At 49.3% G+C, this 24,881-nt stretch overlaps 1 protein-coding gene across 8 annotated transcripts in view; it reads left to right on the top strand.

Moving 5' to 3' along the window:
* TCN2 (transcobalamin 2) overlaps positions 1-24,881 on the top strand; it is a 361,155-nt gene that overhangs the window by 232,699 nt on the left and 103,575 nt on the right. For all 8 annotated transcript variants that reach the window (XM_069619162.1, XM_069619163.1, XM_069619159.1 and 5 more), the window contains exon 7: positions 16,709-16,889. In XM_069619162.1, coding sequence (XP_069475263.1) covers positions 16,709-16,889 — 181 coding nt within the window. The remainder of the gene's footprint in view (positions 1-16,708; positions 16,890-24,881) is intronic.

Below are 24,881 nucleotides of genomic sequence, written 5' to 3'. Positions count from 1 at the left end.
ACCTTGCGTCCTGCAAAAAAGTAATCTATTTGTGTGTACACTGTGTGCGGTGCTGAGTAGTCTGAGTAGTGACTAGTATCCTGGTGGAGAACTCTCCTGTGGGATATATTGACCTACTCAACAGTATTTCACCATATCACCAAGCTGCCTGTCTGCAGAAAACAGTAAATGGCTGTGCTGGCTCCTGTGCGCACCCGGACCTCAAAACTGTGTTTTTGCAGCAACAAAAAGATGGCTGCACCGTCCTGCCAAGCACACTTCAGGCAGGATGGAACAAAGGGACACACTGAAGGAGTGTGCCAGTGTGTTCTGAAACATATAAATCAAATAAAGTGTTTTGCTGAAAACCCAAAATTCCCCTTCAAAATGAAACTTTTTCACCCTTTAAAAATGCTGCTTTGACGCTAATTCCATCTGTTCTGTTTTAAACTACTGTGATTAAAAAGGCCCTGGCATGCCCAGGATATCTCATTGTGCCTCAGCAAAACTAGGCATGGTTTCTGAATGACAGGCCCTGTCAAACCAACTCTGAAAGAAATCAACAAGGAACTTCAGTTTTACTCATACAGGAACACGCGTTTATTTCTTTCCAAAGTATCCAAAGCTCAGCAGTTCAAAGGGAGCCTAACTCTCTGAACCAGGTCAGTTTTAATATATCTGTGCTTCGAACAAAACTCCTGCTTTCAAAAAAATGACTTTGGCGGCAAAGACAGTGTGGGAATCTGATGGAGCTGCCAAACCGGATTTAAAGAAAGAACTGCTAGCTTTTCACCACACATGTAAAAATGGGCCTTTACAAACTGAAGGAAAAAAATGGCCTATTTAAAAAGTAAATTGTTGAATGAAAGCTTGCATTACCTAGCAATGTGATGGGATTATGTTGTTGGTGTTAACAAACACATGGGCTATTTTATTCCACTGGTTTGTTTTAATTCAGGACCCAAAATAAGAAAATAAAGATTTTAAAACACATGGGCTGAATTTGCAAGCTCTCAAAAACCAGTTATTCCAGATGGCAGAGCTAAAAGCTTCCGCCTAAGTAAGGGAGCCACATCATAAACTCTCAGCAGATACTAACACTTAAATGATAATTACTAGGTTGGAAATAATTTAGGCTAGGCTAACCCACTGACAATGGAACTCCCAGGGCAAGGAAGTTTGAAGTGAAGGTGCAATAAAACCCTCAATCAAGCTGAGAAATCCCCACCTTGCCTTGAAGGAAATGACAGTTGGTAGCAGTTGAAGGAAGGAAAAAAAATGATCCAGTGACAAAGGACTGCCATTTGTTTCCAAAGACTATTTCATAAATAAACTTTAAAGACTTTCATCTCTGCAGCAAGACTTTGTAAAAATATAGAATTTTCGCAGTGCAAAAGTGATTTTTTTGGGCTTTCTTTTAAGACATGGTAGAATTCACTGACACCTTGGGGACAGAATTGGCGAAGTGTGGCGGATTAAAAGAAAAGCATCCATGTTGCAAATGCAAATTTTTGTACATACATCCCTTATGATAATCCACACCCATGTATAAAGCTATAGCATTTTGAGTAATATAAATCCCATTGAAAAGCGCGAAAAACTGGTAGAAGGGCGAAACAAGGTCTCACGGACTGGAGGATTGGACTGCTATGTGCTGCACAAAATATGTAACCTGTGTATATAATTTGCTAAGAGATTGCAATTGTATAAATGTATGTTTGTGGCAAAATCGGATTTTAGTTAAAGTAACTGTGGGAGGTTTTTGGACATTGTAAAACTCACATCATAAATCTGACATCATTTTCCTGAAATCCAACCAGCTGATAGCGAGGCGGAGACGATCACCCTTGTCCAACCTGAGAGACCCGTGAAACTAATCCTATCATGGTCTAGCCCCGTGTGGGAGACCATGCATCGGTCTTAGACAATCTTAGACAATCCTCTAGGGGGTTGTCGATCACTTTACCCTCCCTGCTTTTGTATCTCAGGGCCTATGTGCACTGTTTTACTCCTAGATTACTTACTCCTATGCTATGCAACATACTCCTATGGACACAATAACTTAAGACACAAAGAAAACACATGAATCGATTCAATTATAACAATAGAATACATTTATTCATACATAACAAGGCATGATGCAAGCATTACTAAAACTGCAAATCTCGAATTTGCACCTTTTATGCTTCTGGTGCAAATCTACCATGCAGTGAATAACTATAAGCCTTAAAGGCTTCTAATGCAAGCTATTGGTGTCTAATGCAATATACATATGGCAAGTGCCAGCATTCAGCATTCCTCTCCATTCCACACCCTGCTTCACATGCTCTCTCTCAGACAATCCCTGTCTGATTTCCCATTTCCCAAACCTCTTTGTGTGAGTGTCTGTTCTAATCAATCAATCAGTTTAGGCCATGAACCATACTTCCCATTTGCATGTGCCTCGCTCCCCTCACCAGCTCTCTCTGCAACCAGCCAGTCAGGTCACTCGAACTGCCTCAAGCCTTTGCCAAGCTCTCGATCTCTCCCAAGCTGGTCTGCCAAGGCTGCATTAATGCCACACCAAAACGCCTCTCTCTCATCGAACTCCATCAACATTTAAAAAACTCACCTCTCTTCAACTCAGGTTATACTATTCCATGACGTATACAAATCCCTATGGTTACATTCGTTCTCTACTAAGAATGTTTCGTTCTCTCTCAGCATTTCTAAATATGAACAATGCCTGAAAGTCTGGGTTTGCATGTACTTTCACTTCGTGTTCTTGTCGTGTTCTTTGTCAATGTGACATTTCGAAGCATATCTGTCTGCCTGCAATACACCATCTATTCCTCCCATTTCTCCATTCATTCCACTGATAGCTTCTCTCCTACATGTCTCTCCTCGCAAAAGCACACTCTCCCTCTCACCATGCAACAGAGCCCATGGCACTGTCTCCCAACTTTTCTCTCTCGACAAACACCAGCCCAAGCCATGCTGATAAGCCAGGGCCTCTCTCTACTCGGACAAGGGGCGTGTTATCTCTGTTTGCATTCCAATCTTTCACAGTGTACCATAACATTTCGCACAGAGCCCAATGGCGCTTCTGTGTGTCTTCATTCAAAATGGAATGGCTTTATAATGCCATCTAAATGCTTTCTAGCATTTACTCTTTCTCTCGCAAACCCAAGCTCTACATAATGCAAACTCATTCTAAGTGCACACTCAATGCGTGGTGTCTCTACAATGCATACATGTGTACATGTAAATACAAAACATAACATGTGTCTCTAAACGGCTCTACATGTCATTTCAAATATGACAGTGTGCCATTCTATAAGCAAAGGCATACAAAGTGGCAGTCTATTAATGTGGATAGTGTCATGTTACTAGTCAGTACTAATCAGAATATATGATGGATAACTAAACAGGATACTATGATGGAATGATTCCATAGCAATGAGTCTAATGATTGGGTAATGGTTCTGTAACAGTGATTCCAATGATTCCATAAGAGAGTAATGATGCCATAATGATAACAATCCAGGCCTCTCCATTCTATCAGGTTCTATCAGGCTATTAGTTAAGCCTGCCCCAGCCATATACTTCGATGATGTCACTATGCATTATAAATAAGAGTCCCTGAGAAGACTCTAGACATACACTCTTCCTGACGTTCCTGCACTGCGTTCCTGTTCCATCCATCGATATTCCAGATCCCAACTACAAGGCCAAAGCATTGCTGACCCTACCCCAGGGCCCACTGCAAAAACCAAGCAGTGCTGATCTTATTGCCAGCAAGGCCTCAAATCTGAAAACTCACTAATCTCCCATTAAAAAGGGGAAAGATGTGGTGTTTTTGGGAAGCATCCTGATACCACTAACTGCATGCTTGATGCAAACCTGCCATCCAGCTGATCTTTAGTATCCAGTGACCAGAATTGCCATTCCAGTCCTTGCCATCCGGTGACCAGAACTGCCCAGCTGTTTGCCAGGCACCCTGCCGTGTAGCGACCAGAAGTGTTGACTGTCCAAAAATCTCAAACTAAAAGTGGACTGTGAGTATAAATCACCACCCTTTACAAACCCATAGTATACCTTGTCTTGCATTTGTCCTTATCCTACTCTCTAAGCCATCCTATCATTACCCTGCTAACTTGTTAAAACTGTCAGAATCATTCTTGCATCTTTGACATTGACTTCTAGTGCTAGCGCTCTCTCTTTAGTTATTTTGTCTTGTGTAATCCTAAGCCATTAGTCCTCTTTCGAGTGATCGGACTGGTTTCCGCCAAGGTTGGGCGCTGGGGTGAGAGGGTTGAACTCGCAAATCAACCGTGGAGCTTACTGTGTCCCTCTTTGGTGGCGTACCCTGAATACTCTATTGGAAAGTAAAACTGTTCTTGTCACAACTGATTTCCTTTCCTATTTCACAGCTCCATTGTACTCAAAGCGCACCTTTTTATATATTGTATAGCTCCTCCAATTTACCAGCTAGGGACTTAATTTCACTTCCATATTGTTCCTGTGACATACCTCTATGCCCGGCACTCTAAATCAGTGTATTTCACCTGTTTTTATTAAAAACCGTTTGGGTAATTTCAGGCGGGAATTGCAAAATTGCAAAATTTCCAACGTGTCATTTTGCTCCAATCGGTTTTAAACTTTCCACTCATTTTCAAACTGTATGCTTTTGGTAATCCATTCTTTGTGATTGTTAGTGTCTTTGCATTGTTGCTTTAGTGGGGAATCTTTCACACACATTCATTATTTATTTGTCCATTTCCGAGTGTCATTTTATAACATTGCAAGGGGTTTTTCTCGCTTATTTGGGTTGGGAAGGTCAGATTTGGGTTCCGTTTCCTGTTTCTTGTTCCCGATTACCTGCTGCTTCTGTTTATCCACTCCGAATTGATTATTTGTGGGTTGAGGGAACCTTGCAGGGGGAAATTCTAACTTGGGTGCTATCTTTCCTAAATCAAAAAGTGCTCCTATTCTGCTGTGCTGTGTATATGTTTTACTAGAAGGTTAAACCCAGTAGATTGCTCACATTCTCATTGTAATTATCACCCCATTGGTGATTGCTATCCCATATTAAAAAGTGTATGATTTCTTTTGAATTTTAATATAAATAAATATTGTATTTTACCAACCAGCCTGGTTCACGGTCCATTGTGACCCGGGGTATTTGAAAAGGGGGTGTGATATGAGTGGTGTACCATCTCAATATTGAATCTATATATATAGTTGGTGTTTCCAGAGGAAGAGCACTTTTTTGAAAAGTATATGGCCCACTCTGAATTTTTTTGCAAAGTTTGGTGAGGATTCGTCCAGGGGGGGCAAAGTTATAGGGGGGGTCCCAAAACCTTTTTTTTCCCATAGACTGAATGTGAAATTTTTTTTGCTCGCGCCTGCAGCCCAAACCGCTGGATGGATTTTCACCTAATTTAGACCATGAGCAGCGGCTTGGTCCGGAAAGTGTGCTTTTGCAAATTTGGTGAAAATCCATCCAGTAGTAAAAGTAGGTGAGAAAAAATGAGTGATATCTGTGTTCACTTCGCGGACACACTTCCCTGTTCACTCCGCGGACAGGACGGTGATTGGGCAAGCAGCTTGCGTGATGTCCGCGGACATCTGACGTGCTTTTCTATTGGCTGCCGTGAAGTGTGAAGTTCATCTATTTTCAGAGACGCCCACCATCTTTGTTTATCGGAGCGGGATCTTCTGCCTGCACAGTGTAGATGTGGGATGTGTCGGCCACGAAAAGGCGGTGAGGCTCAGGCCCTTGTATCTCTCTCTTGTTCCCCCCACCCCCCGCTCATGGCCCGTGTCTCCCATGTACCCCCCCTCGCTGATTCTCCGTGTGTTCCTCCCACCCCCTGCTCATGCTCCGTTTCTCTTTCCCGTTCCCCCCGCTCATGTCCCATGTCTCCCTCCTTCCCCCCACCCCCCACTCATGCCCCGTGTCTCCCTACTGTTCCCCCCACCCCCAGCTCATGCCCCATGTGTCTCTCCCCTTCCCCCTCACCCCCCGCTCATGCCCGTGTCTCTCTCCCCTTCCCCCCACCCCCCGCTCATGCCCCGTGTGTCTCCCTCCTTTCCCCCACCCCCGCCTCATGCCCTGTGTGTCTCTCCCCTTCCCCCCCACCCCCGCTAATTCCCCGTGTGTCTCTCCCCTTCCCCCCACCCCCCTGCTCATACCGTGTCTCCCTACTGTTCCCCCCACCCCCGCTCATGCCCCGTGTCTCGTTCCCCTTCCCCCCACCCCCCGCTCATGCCCCGTGTCTCTCTCCCCTTCCCCCCACACCCCGCTCATGCCCTATGTGTCTCACCCCTTCCCCCACCCCCCGCTAATGCCCCGTGTCTCCCTACTGTTCCCCCCACCCCCCGCTCATGCCCCGTGTGTCTCTCCCCTTCCCCCCGACCCCCCGCTCATGCCCCGTGTGTCTCTCCCCTTCTCCCCCACCCCCGGCTCATGCCCTGTGTGTCTCACCCCTTCCCCCCACCCCCTGCTCATGCTCTGTGTGTCTCTCCCCTTCCCCCACCCTCCGCTCATGCCCCGTGTCTCCCTCCTTTCCCCCCACCCCCCCGCTCATGCCCCGTGTGTCTCTCACCTCCCCCACCCCCCGCTGATGCCCCGTGTCTCCCTTGTGTTACCCCTCACCCATGCCCTGTCTCCCCTGTTACCCCTCACCCCCCCTCATGCCCTGTGTCTCCCTTGTGTTACCCCCCTCGCTGATTCTCTGTGTGTTCCTCCCACCCCCCGCTCATGCTCTGTTTCTCTTTCCCATTCCCCCCGCTCATGTCCCATGTCTCCCTCCTCCCCCCCACCCCCCACTCATGCCCCGTGTCTCCCTACTGTTCCCCCCCACCCCCCGCTCGTGCCCCATGTGTCTCTCCCCTTCCCCCTCACCCCCCGCTCATGCCCGTGTCTCTCTCCCCTTCCCCCCACCCCCCGCTCATGCCCCGTGTGTCTCCCTCCTTTCCCCCACCCCCGCCTCATGCCCCGTGTGTCTCTCCCCTTCCCCCAACCCCCGCTAATTCCCTGTGTGTCTCTCCCCTTCCCCCCAGCCCCATGCTCATACCGTGTCTCCCTATTGTTCCCCCCACCCCCCGCTCATGCCCCGTGTCTCTCTCCCCTTCCCCCCACCCCCCCGCTCATGCCCCGTGTCTCTCTCCCCTTCCCCCCACACCCCGCTCATGCCCCGTGTGTCTCACCCCTTCCCCCACCCCCCGCTCATACCCCGTGTCTCCCTACTGTTCCCCCCACCCCCCGCTCATGCCCCATGTGTCTCTCCCCTTCCCCCCACCCCCTGCTCATGCCCCGTGTGTCTCTCCCCTTCTCCCCCACCCCCCGCTCATGCCCCGTGTGTCTCACCCCTTCCCCCCACCCCCCGCTCATGCTCCGTGTGTCTCTCCCCTTCCCCCCCACACCCCGCTCATACCCCGTGTCTCCCTACTGTCCCCCCACCCCCGCTCATGCCCTGTGTCTCTCTCCCCTTCCCCCACCTCCGCTCATGCCCCGTGTGTCTCTCCCCTTCCCCCACCCCCGCTCATGCCCCGTGTCTCCCTCCTTTCCCCCCACCCCTCCGCTCATGCCCCGTGTGTCTCTCACCTCCCCCACCCCCGCTAATGACCCCTGTCTCCCTTGTGTTACCCCCCACCCATGCCCTGTCTCCCCTGTTACCCCTCACCCCCCTCATGCTCTGTGTCTCCCTTGTGTTACCCCCCCACCCTCCGCTCATGCCCTGTGTCTCTCCCCTTCCCCCCCACCCCCCGCTCATGCCCTGTGTCTCCCTCCTTTCCCCCCGCTCATGCCCCGTGTGTCTCTCCCCTCCCCCTCCCCCGCGTCTCCCTACTGTTCCCCCTAACCCCGCTCATACCCCGTGTCTCCCTACTGTTACCCCCACCCCCGCTCATGCCCCGTGTCTCTCACCCCTTCCCCCCACCCCCGCTCATGCCCCGTGTCTCTCTCCCCTTCCCCCCTATCCCCCGCTCATGCCTCGTGTGTCTCTCCCCTTCACCCCCCACCCCCGCTCATGCCCCGTGTGTCTCACCCCTTCCCCCGCTCATGCCCGTGTCTCTGTCTCTCTCCCCTTCCCCCCACCCCCCGCTCATGCCCCGTGTCTCTCTCCCCTTCCCCCCACCCCCCGCTCATGCCCTGTGTCTCTCTCCCCTTCCACCATACCCCCCGCTCATGCCCCGTGTCTCTCTCCCCTTCCCCCCACCCCCCGCTCATGCCCCGTGTCTCTCTCCCCTTCCCCCCTATCCCCTGCTCATGCCCCGTGTGTCTCTCCCCTTCCCCCCACCCCCCGCTCATGCCCCGTGTGTCTCTCCCCTTGCCCCCCAACCCCCGCTCATGCCCCGTGTGTCTCTCCCCTTCCCCCCGCTCATGCCCCCTGTCTCCCTACTGTGCCCCCCGCCCATGCCCCGTGGCTCTCTCCCCTTCCCCCCACCCCCCGCTCATGCCCCGTGTATCTCTCACCTTCCCCCCAGCCCCCGCTCATGCCCCGTGTCTCCCTCCTTTCCCCCATCCCCCCGCTCATGCACTGTGTCTCTCCCCTCCCCCCACCCCCGCTAATGCCCCGTGTCTCTCCCCTTCCCCCCACACCCCGCTCATGCCCCATGTCTCTCTCCCCTTCCCCCTCACCCCCTGCTCATGCCCCGTGTGTCTCTCCACTCCCCCCACCCCCGCTCATGCCCCGTGTGTCTCACCCCTTCCCCCACCCCACGCTCATGCCTTGTGTGTCTCCCCTTCCCCCTCCCCCGCGTCTCCCTACTGTTCCCCCTAACCCCGCTCATACCCCGTGTCTCCCTACTGTTACCCCCACCCCCGCTCATGCCCCGTGTCTCTCACCCCTTCCCCCCCACCCCCGCTCATGCCCCGTGTCTCTCTCCCCTTCCCCCCTATCCCCCGCTCATGCCCCGTGTCTCTCTCCCCTTCCCCCCCACCCCCTGCTCATGCCCCGTGTGTATCTCCCCTTCCCCCCCACCCCCGCTCATGCCCCGTGTCTCCCAACTGTGCCCCCCACCCCCCGCTCATGCCCTGTGTCTCTCTCCCCTTCCCCCACCCCCCGCACATGCCCCGTGTGTCTCTCCCCTTCCCCACAGCCCCCCCTCATGCCCCGTGTCTCCCTCCTTTCCCCCATCCCCCCGCTCATGCCCCGTGTGTCTCTCCCCTCCCCCGCTAATGCCCCGTGTCTCTCCCCTTCCCCCCCACACCCCGCTCATGCCCCATGTCTCTCTCCCCTTCCCCCTCACCCCCCGCTCATTCCCGGTGTGTCTCTCCCCTCCACCCACCCCCCGCTCATGCCCCGTGTGTCTCACCCCTTCCCCCCGCTCATGCCTTGTGTGTCTCTCCCCTTCCCCCCACCCCCCGCTCATGCCCCGTGTCTCCCTACTGTTCCCCCTAACCCCGCTCATACCCCGTGTCTCCCTACTGTTCCCCCACCCACGCTCATGCCCTGTGTCTCTCTCCCCTTCCCCCCTGCCCCCGCTCATGCCCCGTGTCTCTCTCCCCTTCCCCCTCACCCCCCGCTCATGCCCTGTGTGTCTCTCCCCTTCCCCCCACCCCCCGCTCATGCCCCGTGTCTCTCTCCCCTTCCCCCCACCCCCGCTCATGCCCCGTGTCTCCCTCCTTTCCCCCCACCCCCCGCTCATGCCCCATGTGTCTCTCCCCTCCCCCCACCCCCCGCTCATGCTCCGTGTGTCTCCCCCCTTCCTCCCCACCCCCGCTCATGCCCTGTGTTTCTCTCCCCTTCCCCCCACCCCTCCGCTCATGCCCCGTGTCTCCCTCCTTTCCCCCCACCCCCTGCTCATGCCCCGTGTGTCTCTCTCCTTGCCCCCACCCCCGCACATGCCCTGTGTGTCTCTCCCCTTCCCCCCACCCCCCGCTCATGCCCCGTGTGTCTCTCCCCTTCCCCTCCACCCCCCGCTCATGCCCTGTGTGTCTCTCCCCTTCCCCCATCCCCCATCCCCCGCTAATGGCCCGTGTCTCTCCCCATCCCCCCCACACCCCGCTCATGCCCCATGTCTCTCTCCCCTTCCCCCTCACCCCCTGCTCATGCCCGGTGTGTCTCTCCCCTCCCCCCCCGCCCCCCGCTCATGCCCCGTGTGTCTCACCCCTTCCCCCCCACCCCCCGCTCATGCCTTGTGTGTCTCTCCCCTTCCCCCCACCCCCCGCTCATGCCCCGTGTCTCCCTACTGTTCCCCCTAACCCCGCTCATACCCCGTGTCTCCCTACTGTTCCCCCCACCCACGCTCATGCCCCGTGTCTCTCTCCCCTTCCCCCCCACCCCCCGCTCATGCCCCGTGTCTCTCTCCCCTTCCCCCCACCCCCGCTCATGCCCCGTGTCTCTCTCCCCTTCCCCCACCCCCGCTCATGCCCCGTGTCTCCCTCCTTTCCCCCCACCCCCCGCTCATGCCCCATGTGTCTCTCCCCTCCCCCCACCCCCGCTCATGCTCCGTGTGTCTCCCCCTTCCTCCCCACCCCCCGCTCATGCCCTGTGTTTCTCTCCCCTTCCCCCCACCCCCCTGCTCATGCCCCGTGTCTCCCTCCCTTCCCCCCACCGCCTGCTCATGCCCCGTGTGTGTCTTCCCTTGCCCCCCACCCCCGCTCATGCCCCGTGTGTCTCTCCCCTTCCCCTCCACCCCCCGCTCATGCCCCGTGTGTCTCTCCCCTTCCCCCATCCCCCGCTCATGCCCGGTGTCTCCCTACTGTTCCCCCCACCCCCCTGCTCATGCCCCGTGTCTCTCTCCCCTTACCCCCCACCCCCCACTCATGCCCCGTGTGTCTCTCAACTTCCCCCCCACCCCCTGCTCATGCCCCATGTGTCTCTCCCCTTCCCCCACCCCCCGCTCATGCCCCATGTCTCTCTCCCCTTCCCCCTCACCCCCGCTCATGCCCTGTGTCTCCCTTGTGTTACCCCCCACCCCCCGCTCATGCCCCGTGTGTCTCTCCCCTTCCCTCCCACTCCCCGCTCATGCCTCGTGTCTCCCTCCTTTCGCCCCACTTCCCGCTCATGCCCCGTGTCCCTCTCCCCTCCCCCCTACCCCCTGCTCATGCCCCGTGTCTCTCTCCCCTTCCCCCCACCCCCCGCTCATGCCCCGTGTCTCCCTCCTTTCCCCCCACTCCCGCTCATGCCCCATGTGTTTTTCCCTTCCCCCCACACCCCGCTCATGCCCCGTGTGTCTCTCCCCTTACCCACAACCGCCCGCTCATGCCCCGTGTTTCTCTCCCCTTCCCCCCACCCCCCGCTCATGCCCCGTGTCTCCCTCCTTTCCCCCCACCCCCTGCTCATGCCCCATGTGTCTCTCCCCTTCCCCCCTAGCCCCGCTCATACCCCGTGTCTCCCTACTGTTCCCCCCACCACCCGCTCATGCCCCGTGTCTCTCTCACCTTCCCCCCACCCCCCGCTCATGCCCTGTGTCTCTCCCCTTCCCCCCACCCCCGCTCATGCCCCGTGTGTCTCTCCCCTTCCCCCCCACCCCCCCGCTCATGCCCCGTGTCTCCCTACTGTTCCCCCCAACCCCCGCTCATGCCCCATGTCTCTCTCCTCTTCCCCCCACCCCTCGCTCATGCCCCGTGTCTCTCTCCCCTTCCCCCTCACCCCCCGCTCATGCCCCGTGTGTCTCTCCCCGACCCCCCGCTCATGCGACCCGTCCAGCTCATCCTTGTGTGAAAATTCACACAGATTACATCCTGAAATTTTAAACATCAGTAACCACAGGTTTACAAGCCTCGACCAAGGAGGGCCACATTGAGATCCTCACTACGCCTAGCAGTTCCTAGAAAATAGTGCCCGTGGAAATAATTACCGACAGAACGCACTACATAACGTACAGCATTTTCGTCCTGACGAAGACCGTGTACAAGATTGGGCTAAATAGGCTCTCCTAAACGTTTGAAACACCCTGGTGTAGACGCACCCCTAACCACAGTGCATCGCCACTGCTTACCACCAAATAGAACGATTGCTTTTCACAACCTTTGTTTTGTTGTTACTATGTGAAAGTGTTTTTGTTATATATTGTATCATGTGAATTGTTGTGACAAACAACAACTGTGATGAAGTTTGTCTTACACACAAAAATTGACTGTTACGCCAGAAAACATTTGGCTCTACGTGTTGTAAATCCTTTAGTCTCTACGTTTTTTGGTTTGAGACATTCTGTGATTTTATACCAATTTATAAAAATTGAAAAAGATTAACAATCAATCTTTTCTCAGAAGTAGACTGAGTGAGTTTTTATTTTCTGTATGCAGAGGGAAATAGGTTGTATGAGTGTTTTTTTTAGCACATCTTTATCCGGACCAATTCAATTGTAATTTTGTTCAACTAGTAACCCTCCTGGGTAGAATAGGCTCCCAACCAGGAGCCCATTTTTTTAATCATCTTGGTGTCCTGCAAGGCTCCTGCCTTTCCCCGACCCTCTACAACACCTACACCAAACCCCTCTTTGATATACTCAATACCTTAGGTATCACCTACACAAACTTTGCGGACGACACACAAATTCTCATCCCCTTTTCGACAACTACAGAATGACTCCAGCACCATTAACAAAGCCGTCTGTACCATTCAGTCCTGGATAGCTACCCACAAGCTTTGCCTCAATGACGAGAAGACAGTTACTCATTGTATGCTCAACCGCTTGCCTAAGAACCCTCAACCCCTCCTACGCCTCCTTCATCATTGACGGCTCTACCATTCCTGTACTCAAACATGCCAAAACCCTGGGTCTACCTTGACGCGGAACTAAACATGACAAGGTATGTTAATGCTCTGGTATCTTCAACCTCCCACACTGCCAAACTTATCTCATTAAGCAGACAATTCTTGAGCTCCAACAATTGCCTCACGCTATCTAGAGCCATCATCCTGAGCAAACCACACTATTGCAATGCCTTATTCAAGGGCACATCCATGTCCAATCTAGCTAAATTACAGCTGCTTCAAAACAAAGCTCTGGTCCTCCTCAAATCAGACCACATTTACTAACCCGCCGAGAAGTCCATTGGCTACCAACTAAAGCTTGGATTGACTTCAAAACCTTGACGTTAGTACACCACTGTATCTACAATGAAGCCCCCATATACCTGAACCACTACATCAAAAAGAAACAGCACTGTTGCTCACTCTGCTCCTCCAGCCAGCTTACCTTAGCTGTCCCACGCTATAAACTAGCCAGAGATGCGAGGGGTGGGGGGTCGAGTTTCAACACTAACTCCCTACCTCCACACTTGAGAAATTAGCCTTCCTACTCAGCATTCAAGAAACTTTTGAATTCAATAAGTTTGACTAACGTTTTAAGTGTGAACTGTCTCCTACTTTGCACCGACTTCTTTATTCTATGACCTGTAAAGCTTTACCCTGTTACTAACACTGTGATACCTGTCGGTCTGGGCGTTACACAAATGTTAAAATAAATTATCTTTTTTAGTACTTGAGGTACCCCTAGCATTCAACTTCTCAGAGGCCCTTCTCTGGTTTCCAGATTGATCTCTGCGCTTTGGTGTTCTCTTCCCCATGTCCCTTTTTTGGTAGTGTCCAGTGCCCACTCAGCCTCCTGGCTTTTCTGGGTGTCTTTCCTTTCCTTCCTCTGTGTTCATCCCCCTTTTCTCATCTTTCTCTGAGTCCTTTCTTAGGGTTCCTCTTATCTTCAGTCTTTTTTGTTGGATCCCTTCTTTTTTCTTTGTGGGTTTCTCCTCTCTTTTTCCTGGGTAGCTTGCTTTTTCCTTCCAGGGTTCTTTCCTTCGATGTTCTGCCTTGTGGGGACCCTTTTTATCCCTTTGTGACTATCCCCCTCTTTTTATTTGCCTAATTTGTCCATCTCTTCTACCATTCCTTCAAGCGTTTGTTCCTCCTTCCTTTTTTGCAGGCTTTTTCCTGACATGCTGTAGTCTTTTTGTTTCTTCTCCTTTTTCGCTTCATCTCCTTTCCTCCTTTCCATATGTTACTTCCTAACCTCTGTTTCTCTCTTTCTTAACTTCTCCTTGTTGTCCCGCAAGATCTTTCTTCCTTTTTCTTTCTGCTACTTGGCTCTGCCTATTTGTAAATCCTGCTCTACCTCTTCACGGTTCCATATTGTCCTTTGACCCTGCTTCTTGTCTCCTTTCACCCTGTATCTATTCCTTTTCTCTCTTCTTTATTTAATAATTTCCTCATTTTCTTTTATGTTCCACCTTCTTCTGACTCAGCTACTTGACCAACGTTTGGGCTTTGGCCCTGTATTGGTTGCCCTACTTCTTTCTCTGCTTTTGATATTTCTTCCTCACAATTCGTTCTCTCCGTTTGTTCCACTTGGTTCTGGCCTCTGTACCACGCCTCACATGTACAACTCTGTCTCCTTTGCGCCCTTTTGGTGTCTTCCTGTTTCCTTCTTCGCCACACCCACTCCCCAACTCTGATCTGCACTGCACTCAAAACGTCCTTCCTCTGCTGTCCTGGGAACTTGTTCTCATATAGAGCTTAGGCTTAATAACTTCCCCTGAAGTGGCTGGAAAGATCAAGTTGTCTATCAGAGAATGCTCATTTGCCTGGATGCTTTGTAGTTCTGACTCTAGTATAGGAGCCTTTAAATAGGTTGTCTGCTATTTTGCATTTCTTTTCTGTGTGTAGCTGTCAGCTGCTGTGATGATGCTTCTCTCTTGACTGTTCAACCTCTGCCTGCAGGACATCCCCAGGTCTGTGTATCCCCTTACTCAGCAGGGCCCCCAGTACCCAGCAGGCTAGTTTGGGTGCTATTACATCTTTTTGCTGGACTGCACGTTTGCAAAGGTTTCTCCCATTAATTTCAATGGGTTTGTTGACAGCAGGAGACCATTTCCAGCTGGATTGCAGCTGTCCTTTTCTCAAGTTTTCCTTTAATGTGGGAAGAATTGGAGTCCCCTATGTGTCAGAATGGTCAGTGAATTGCAGACCCTTTCAGTCGAGGAAGCTTACTTTGCATTACACAAGAATAAAGTCGTTTTAAGGACACAAGTGTCTCACCAAAATTATTTTTAAAAGTTCATGTACATCAAACAATTGAGTTAGTGTATGCCAGAGAACCACTTACTATCTAATGTGGAAAGGAGTCTGAGCACACTATCCATGTGCAGGACTGCATGTCAAAACCCATAAGAAAGATAGGAAAATGTATATGTGGCATTCAGGATTGTACAAAGAGATTATCCCAACAGCAAAGTGGGGATATCAAGCTGAATAGTACATTCTATCCAGGAATGCCATAAACCAGCAAACAGGCAGCTACTTGACAAACCAGGGACTAATTCAATAAAGGCAACTGGGGCTTACTTGCTTTTCTGGCAAATGTACCACTCTGTAGCATTTGCAGTGTTACCACGTGGCAATCAAGGGATACTTTAATGCAACACTACTCCATATACACAGAAACAAAAGGGATACTTTAATGCAACACTACTGCATATACACAGAAACAAGAGCAGAACCACAAGTGATACAAGCAGTACTAATACATTTGTTGTATATTGTTCCCATCACATATGCACCACTAGGAGGAAAAACGACTTTCAAGCTGTGCATAGCATGCGAGTCTAAAACGGAAACAAAAGCTGAAAATACAAACTTAACAATAACAGCATTTTGGCAACTTCTATTGGTTTTAGAATTGCATATGCCGCCAACCACCCCACAAGTGGCTAGAGTAAAAAGAAGACCAGCAGAACACTTTCTTCAATAGAACGTTATATACATATATTCCACGTGCATGACTAGTTTGGCATACATAGATCATAATTTTACAGTGAAACTGCTCTTCGCAAAGGCGTGCAATAAGATAAGTAGGAATATAAATTCCATAGATACATTTTAAAATCGATGGGACCGAAAATAAACAATCTGACGAGGACTTCCCCTATAAGTAGCATGTTCTCATCACCTAGAAAAAGAATGTTCTCATCACCTAGAAGAAGCATGTACTCATCACCTATAAGTAGCATGTTCTCATCATGTAGAAGAAGCGTGTTCTCATCATCTAGAAGAAGCTTGTACTCATTATCTAGAAAGAAGCATGTTCTCATTACCTAGACAAAGCATTTACTCGTCATACAGGGATCCTATTACTGATGGTCTCCTGTGAACACTTAACGTTTCGTAAATAAGATGTAATACCCCATGCCAACCACTAGACTGATGGAAACTGCAAAAATACTAAGGCTGTTAACGTATTTGTTATCCCACTTTTTATGATTCCAAAACTCTTTTTGAAGGGTGCTTAGAATCACCCCCTTAATTATGTGTGATTTCTTTTTAGGGAGATTTAGGCATTGCTTCATCTAACAGTGGCTCTCATATACTGATTTAGTGCAGGGGTCATGCTAAGGATTGTTGAGAGATAACACTATGAGAGAGGTACACTGTAGCATTGTAAACAGGGTGTTTATTCTGGATTGGAATTCACTCAAAATGAAACTACAGGTGACACTCTCTAAAACAACAGACCTTTGCTTTACTAATCCCATGTGACAATAAAAGACAATTGTGGAATAACCTTTTCATAGCAGCACTTTATGGCACCAAAACTTGCACTCAAATCCTTCTTAATGGGTAACTCCTGATCAAGGACTGTGGGAATCTCAGAGAAAGATGTGGTTGTACACCTGTGATGTCTAGATTGTTGGAGGGGAAAAATAATAATAATTAGGTTAAACATGGGTCAGACTTTGTTGTGACTACACAACACCTTCCTTTGATCTTTCTCATCACTTTCCTATTTCTCTTCACTGAAGGCTCTGGCTGCAAGCAGGGATAGCCTGAATGACGAAGTAGGTTCGAAAGCTTGTACTATCCTGATGGAAAGTTTGAAGCTTGGACACTTCAGAAACCCCCTGACTATGTCCCAGCTGGCCCCAGTGCTTCATCAAAAGACCTACCTTGATATTGCTGACATGGACTGCATCCAGGAGGCGGGTAAGTTTTAATACTATGCTGAGATTTCCCTTGATAAGGTGCCCCCAGTTAAACATGAACCGTGTATGTAGTCATCCAATGTGCCGTATTTCAGGGGATTATGTTACCATATTTTGGGTCTCCTTCCAGTAATTTCATGAACCCAGGACAACCCACAATGGGGACATTTATGAGACATGGAAGCTTTAATGAAAAACAACAAAATTGGGAATAGGCACCCAGAGACATGAAAGTGGTGCTTATTTAAAATGTGCTACACCCCAGCAAGCATTCACTTATAACACCACAACTATGGGAGAGAACTTGATTGACAGGGCCTCCCCTTTCCAGAAGACATTTTTCTCAACCCATTAGCTTATGATTGGTTCCTCACATTAAATGAATTATCCTTCTCTTTCAGAGAAATTCATATTTTGTATGTTTTTCTCAGCATACAGTGCATTACTTTGATGGTCAAGTCCAACATGGACTTTGTTTTTAATTTTCTAGGTACAGCCCTACTTGGTTCTGTAGCTATTATCCGGAGCCACATACCTGCACAATGAAGGCTGTAAACAATTGCAGTCCATCACCAAAAGTGGCGTACAGACTTTCATTACACAAGATAAAGAACAAAACTCTTACCATCTTCAAACTATATACGTCAAAAGCACCTTAGTTTATTTTTTTGTTTTTATTATTTCTTTTTGTTTATTACAAACTTTAAAAAAAATAATGGTGAAAAGTTTTCCTATTTGTCTATACATATATATCCTCATTCGATAATCTGGAACAGAGTGCTACTTTTCAACTCCTAGCAAATGATTTAGTTGACATGTAGAGCATTCAGGAATATAAAAGGTAAGTTCAATTAGTGGCTATTAAGCCACCAGAGAATCTACGGATTCCTCTTGGTTTCCCGCGTCTCTATTAGTTCGCAAACATTTTGCTATCATATCTAAAAATGCTATCAGTGCAAATGTCATTTTGTTATTTTCCCCGATATGCATAGCTCTCCAACATTCTTCTACAGTATATGTGGCATGTTTATCCATCTCTTGGCCCATACATCTAGTTCTTTCATCTCTCAGAGTAGGACAGAATAGCACCAATAACTCTGAATTATTACAAAGCCGACATGCGGGTTCTTCTTCACATTGCTTTCCTCTCTGATACAAGGGTTCTTTTTCTTCCCATTCATTTAGTCCAAAATTCATGAAAACTCTTCTTTTCCTTTACGTGGAAATTGAATCAAATATTTTGGGAGTTCATTCAATTTCTTTGCCTCCATAGGAACATTTTCCATTCTTTTGTGTTGTATTCTCTTATCCTGCGTGTCAATCCAGTCTTGTACTAATAGTCTTTTTTTGACTGAATCCAGATTCTGCATTAGAGTTTGCTTATTAGTATTTAGTTGCTTTAGGATGGTTTCACAAGCTATTTGCCAGACATTCAAAAGTCCTTCCGATGAGTGCTCTTTCTGTTTTTTAGACTACCAAATTGTGGAATGTTGTCGTCTCCCACAATTTTTCCAATAGAGGGTTAATGAGTTACATATAACACTCACTTTCATGGATGAGAGATTAGCTCATACCTCATACAGGCAGTTGGTAAGCCTTTAGGCAGGTTGAGAATTCTTCTGCATATCACGTGTTCGCATCTTGACCAAAACTCCTGATCGATTCCAAACAGGGTCTCGGCTCCATATGTAAGTGCTGGTATTACTTTGTTCCTATAGAAGCGAACAACTGGGAGCATGGAGAATTTTCCATATTTTGTATTAAGTTTTGAGGCTTGTGCAGCAAGCTGGTTACATTTTGACGCCATCTTTTTTATCATAGGTTCATCGCATATGCTAGCACCTATTTGGATACCTAGATATTTAGCCTCAGAAACAACTTGAGTACATCTTTACCCAACTTCCATTCAAATTTTTGAGAGGCCTTTTGATTGTGGGCTCCTTGTAAGTTCTTTAGAATCAGTATCTCAGTTTTCTGTACGTTGATCTCCAGCTTATTTTCTTCAGTATACGTCTTTAAAGCACTGATCTTCCTCTGGAGTCCAATTGGCGTAAGGTCCAAAATTGCAATATCGTCTGCATATAAGATAATATTGATGTGTTCATCATTGATCTTGGAAGGGAAGGAGTTTACATTAACCAGAGCTTCACCCACATAGGATATAAAAAAGTTGAAGAGCGTGGCTCCTAAGGGACAACACTGTTTGATGCCACAAGTAGTCGGTATCAGGGGGGTAATGTGCCCTCTCTTGTCAAGACGAACGTGTACAGAAGTCTCCAAATAAAGGGCCCTTATTGCAGAAACCAAACTTGGAGGGCATCCTTTTCTTTTCATTTTGTTCCACAGCATCTCTCTGTCCACCCCATTGAAGGCATGAGCCAAATCAATGAATGCTATGTATATAAGTGTTTTTTTCCTTAACACCTCCATTTTCAGTGTGTTCAAAATGAAAAGCACCTTAGTGTGCAATATGTATATGAATATATGCTATGCCATGCCCAGTTTAACTGTTATGAGCAAGCAAGGATGAAGGACTGTTTGTTTCCCACATAGACTCTACCCAAGTAGGTCAACACTTCCCAAGTTGCCAAACCTTCGTTCCCTGGTTCCAAAAGAAGAAGCGGCACAGCGGTTATGGAATCAACTACCAGAGATCTTCCCCGTCCCATTCCCCTGCTTTCATCCTTGCTCATGAAGGCAGTTTCCTCACACAGGATAAACAGCATGCCTCATGTGAGAGCCATTGCGAGAGTTGAACACTGCACTGTGGAGACACATTGCTGCACTAACACGTTGGTTAACAATTTGCTCTGACTCCCAAAATGGTGCATGCAGTTTTTAAACCCTAAGCCACCATTGGGCATATAATAATTAGAGGGAAGGGGAAGGGGAACAAATGACCGATTCTCTAGCTATGAAATCATTACACATGATCACACACTCTTGAAAACCTTTGGAAACAAGGTTAAGCCAATCACAGATCCTAAATGGAAATAGGGTAGGGAAATAAGAATCACTGATGTTCTTAGTTAACCTGGAAAATCAGAACGGCTATATAAGCCCACAGTCGGTTGCAAAAGGTAGCTAGCACAGTGCTGGTGATAGACCTGGAGAAAAGAGGAGCAGAGAAGGAGCCATCACGAGAAGTGTTGTTTACCTATTGTGCTTTTATTTCAGAAACTGGCTGAGACCAGGTTTAAGGACAACACTGTTTTGCAAGCCTAGGACTAGATCCCAGGCCCGGACAAAGAGACAAAGGAGTACAAAGAGGGCTGAAATCATTGGCCCAGGTGTGTGACCTGTGGCTGGTGGGTGAGGATCAGGAAATAACAATAGGGTCAATTACGCTTAGAAAGCCGGGAGTGCAACTGCCCTCCCAAACTGTAGGGGCATATTGGTACACAAAAGACGGTTCTTTGGGGAAATATTGATCTGCTTGCAAGTGAAGGCAAGGAGAAAGGGTAATTGTGGTGGTTTGAGGTACTTGTGGTGGTTTGAGAGTGGTCCTAGGCATGAGACACAAGATGGTGAGCTGTGCTGGCCCTCTGGGAAGGCACCCGAACCTGGCCGGGAAAGGTGGCCTGTCCCTAGACAGCGGGTGGTGTGACGCCTGTCTGGGAGGGAGGGTGGGAAGAGACTGACTCTAGCTCTCTACATGTGGGCTAACTATATTCCACATGCAGTTCTATCCTTAACAGCCTAAAAAGTGTAGGTGGGGCAACCAACAGCATTGTGGGTGAGTGCGAGATGGGAATTAGATCTCGTAATCATGAACCAAAAAGGTTTTGTTGACATGTGTGGGCTAGAGGCATCAGGAATTTCTGGGTTTATTCACCCTGATGGCTCAGTGCTCTTTCCATGTGGGTGGTTGCCCGAACAGCAAAAGTAAACCAACGTGGGTGGAGATAGTCGAATTGTTCTTAAAAGGCACACAGCCCACTGGATATGGGGTGTGCTTAGAAGCCCATGCTCTTTGGGTTCCTAGCTGGTTTTTTATGATAGCCCACTGTTGGGCATATCGTGTGGTGTTGTGGAGGAGTCACAACAGGTCTGGTCGACCGATTTCAATGGTTCTTCTAGTGGTTGTAGACCATCTTCTTCAGGACAAAGAAGGGTTCAAGGGTTACAAAATAATATCTTCCAGCTGTCCTCAAAGTGGGGCGGCAAAAGCAGGCTGCATGGGATCCTGTATGGGAAACACAAAGAAACATTGCAGGAGAGCCATAAGTAAACCTCAAGGTGCAATGTTGCAGAGTGGTGCATCCAGAAACTGCTCAAAATCAAGTTGGAATGCTAGTTAAATGCTAAGTGGAAACGGTTGGCTATATAGTGAGCCTGGCCACTTACTGTGTGGCTAAAAAATAGACAACAACATCACTTGGGGAAGGGGGGGGGAGGGAAACGCCAGGGGTGACTGGGCGGTAAGAGAGTGGAGAACCCATATGGGGTGATGCAGGTGGGCCGTGTGTTTATGCCACGTTGCAAGGTTGCTACGGGCGGAAAGAAAGGAATCCGCCTACCCGGGTGCTTCCTAGTGCTCCAGGTATCTTGTTAGGTGGTTCAGGGCAAAGGCAAAAGCTCTGCAGGTCCAGACCTGTCGAGATAAAGAGCAGCGTGTAAAGAAAGCGCTGCTTCTTTATATGGAGGACAGCTGTCCTGAGGGGAAAGGTAACGCTTGGAAAAAATCGTACCTTGTTGGCTGGTGCGGACGAAGGACTGCAGCCTGCTCACTCGGGAACGCTGGAAGCGTTTGTGAGCCGCTGCAGCAGCGTGTATATTTCTGCGTGTGATGCGCGGAAGGGGGCATGGCTAAGCCCTTCCTTGGAGGCGTGGCCAATCAGATAGTGCCAAGTGGTGGGGATGGCAGGCGCGGCTCCAATCCATTCACACACAAGCATGAGTGTGTGTGTACTGGATGGAGGGGGCGTGCCAGGCCTGCGAGGCGGGAGGAATCCGAAGGCTCGGAGGAGCTGGTGAGTGAAGCACGAAGTGCTGGGAGAGCATGGAAGGCCTAACAGAGGGCTGTTGGCTAGGATCCAGCAGGATTGGAAAAAACACTGGGTGGTCAGTGTGAACCCCGAGCAGTGGTGCAAAGGGGGGGAATTGCCCAAAGCTGGAAGAAGGCAGAAAAAAATGCAGGAAAAAAATGCTGACAAAATGCAGAGCAAGAGTGCTAGCAGTGTGCAATCTCAAAACATTTTAAGTGTGCCGGAAATGGTGAAAAAGACAGATGAAAAAAACACAGTGGAAAAAACCACATCAGATAACACACGCTGTATTAAAAAAAGGGGTTCTTTTGAGAGAAGAAGTAGAGAGACACAAGAATTAAACTAATTTGCAAGAATTGCAGAGTTTAGTTGCAAGAGGATGCAACGAATGTGGACAGACAGGAAAGGAGAAAAAGGTGGAAGGACAGGGAGGTATGTTGCAACTGTGTGTAGAAATGCATCAAAAGCCAGAGTCTTTTAAAATGGTACATCGGTGTGCCAGGGGCAGATGATTGATCTGGAGCTGGCAACTGTGGTATGGTTGAGCTTCAGTGTTGTAGGACTGCAAGCTCCTGCCACTGCATGGCCCCGTTCAGGCCTTTTGTGCACGTGTTCAGACGGAAATTCCACTTTTGTTCTTGAGTGAAGAGCGAAGCATGGTAATTCCCTCCTCGTTTCAGGCACTTTATCTTCTCCAAGATGGTCCATTGGAAAGTCTCGGCTGCGTGTCCCTTTGCCAGCAAGTGTGGGACCATGGGTGCTGATAGTTTTTTAATCCGGATTCATGATCTGTGTTCAATCATACGTTTCTTGACTTCACGGGCTGTCATCCCGATATAGCGCAGATTGCACAGACAGGTGATCATGTATACCACTCCTTTGGTGTTACAGTTCGTGAAATGTTTTTGGACCCATGGTGTCGTCCAGCCTATATCCACAGAGCTACTGCGAGAAGTTTGTTTGCACATGGAGCAGAGCCCACAGGGACTATGTCCCACTGGGTGGTTCAGGTTCCATAGGGTGCCTTGCGTATCTGATGTATTGTCTGCTTCTGTAATCTTGGAGAAGATTAAGCGCCCGAAACGAGGAGGGAATTACCATGCTTTGCTCTTCACTCAAGAACAAAAGTGGATTTTCCATCTGAACACGTGCAAAAAAGGCCTGAATGAAGCCATGCAGTGGCAGGAGCTCACAGTCCTACAACACTGCAGCTCAACCACACCACAGTTGCCAGCTCCAGATCAATCATCTGCCCCTGGCACACCGATGTACCATGTTGAAAAGACTCTGGCTTTTGATGCATTTCTACACACAGTTGCAACATACCTCCCTGTCCTTCCACCTTTTTCTCCTTTCCTGTCTGTCTACATTTGTTGCATCTTCTTGCAACTAAGCTCTGCAATTCTTGCTAATTATTTTAATTCTTTTGTCTCTCTACTTCTTCTCTCAAAAGAACTCCCTTTGAGCATCCCTTTTTTCAACACAGCGTGTGTTATCTGTTGTGGTTTTTTCCACTGTGTTTTTTTCATCTGTCTTTTTCACCATTTCTGGCACACCTAAAACGTTTTGAGATTGCACAGTGCTAGCACTCTTGCTCTGCATTTTGTCTGCATTTTTTTCCTGCATTTTTTCTGCCTTCTTCCAGCTTTGGGCAATCCCCCCCTTTGCACCACTGCTCGGGCTTCACACTGACCACCCAGTGTTTTTTCCGATCCTGCTGGATCCTAGCCAACAGCCCTCTGTTAGGCCTTCCATGCTCTGCCAGCGCTTTGCGCTTCACTCACCAGCTCCTCCGAGCCTTCGGATTCCTCCCGCGCCCTAGGCCTGGCACGCCCCCTCCATCCAGTACACACACCCATGCTTGTGTGTGACTGGATTGGAGCCGCGTCTGCCATACCCACCACTTGGCACAATCTGATTGGCCGTGCCTCCAAGGAAGGGCTTAGCCACGCCCCCTTCCGCACGTCACACGCAGAAATATACACACTGCTGCAGCGGCTCACAAACGCTTCCGGCGTTCCCGAGTGAGCAGGCTGCAGTACTTCGTCCGCACCAGCCAACAAGGTACAATTTTTTCCAAGCGTTACTTTCCCATCAGGACAGCTGTCCTCCATATAAAGAAGCAGCGCTTTCTTTACACGCTGCTCTTTATCTCGACAGGTCCGGACCTGCAGAGCTTTTGCCTTTGCCATGAACCACCTAACAAGATACCTGGAGCACTAGGAAGCGCCCAGGTAGGCGGATTCCTTTCTTTCTGCCCCTAGCAACCTTGCAACGTGGCATAAACACACGCCCACATGCATCGCCCCATATCGGTTCTCCATTCTCTTACTGCCCGGTCACCCCTGGCGTTTCCTTTTTTCCCCCTCCCTCCCTTCCCCAAGGGACGTTGTTGTCTATTTTTTAGCCACACAGTAAGGGGCCAGGCTCACTATATAGCCATCCGTTTCCACTTAGCATTTAACTAGCATTCCAACTTGATCTTGAGCAGTTTCTGGATGCACCACTCTGCAACATTGCACCTTGAGGTTTACTTATGGCCCTCCTGCAATGTTTCTTTGTGTTTCCCATACAGGATCCCATAAAGCCTGCTTTTGCTGCCCCACTTCGAGGACAGCTGCAAGATGTTATTTTGTAACCCTTGAAGCCTTCTTTGTCCCGAAGAAGACTGTCCACAACCACTAGAAGAACCATCGAAACGGTCGACCAGACCTGTTGTGGCTCCTCCACAACACCACACGATATCCCCAACACCATCAGTGGGCTATCATAAAAAAAACAGCTAGGAACCCAAGAGCACAGGTTTCTAAGCACACCCCATATCCAGTGGGCTGTCTGCCTTTTAAGAACAATTTGACAATCTCCACCCACGTTGTTTTACTTTTACTGTTCAGGCAACCACCCACATGGAAAGAGCACTGACCCATCAGCGTGAATAAACCCAGAAATTCCCGATGCCTCTAGCCCACACATGTCAACAAAACCTTTTTGGTTCATGACTACGA

The sequence above is a fragment of the Ambystoma mexicanum genome, chromosome 10, assembly GCF_040938575.1.
Source record: "Ambystoma mexicanum isolate Mex_15411 chromosome 10, UKY_AmexF1_1, whole genome shotgun sequence".
In the NCBI taxonomy this organism is placed as follows: Eukaryota; Metazoa; Chordata; class Amphibia; order Caudata; family Ambystomatidae; genus Ambystoma; species Ambystoma mexicanum.
Note: the sequence above shows the minus strand (reverse complement) of the source record. Positions and strands in the feature narration are given on the sequence as shown.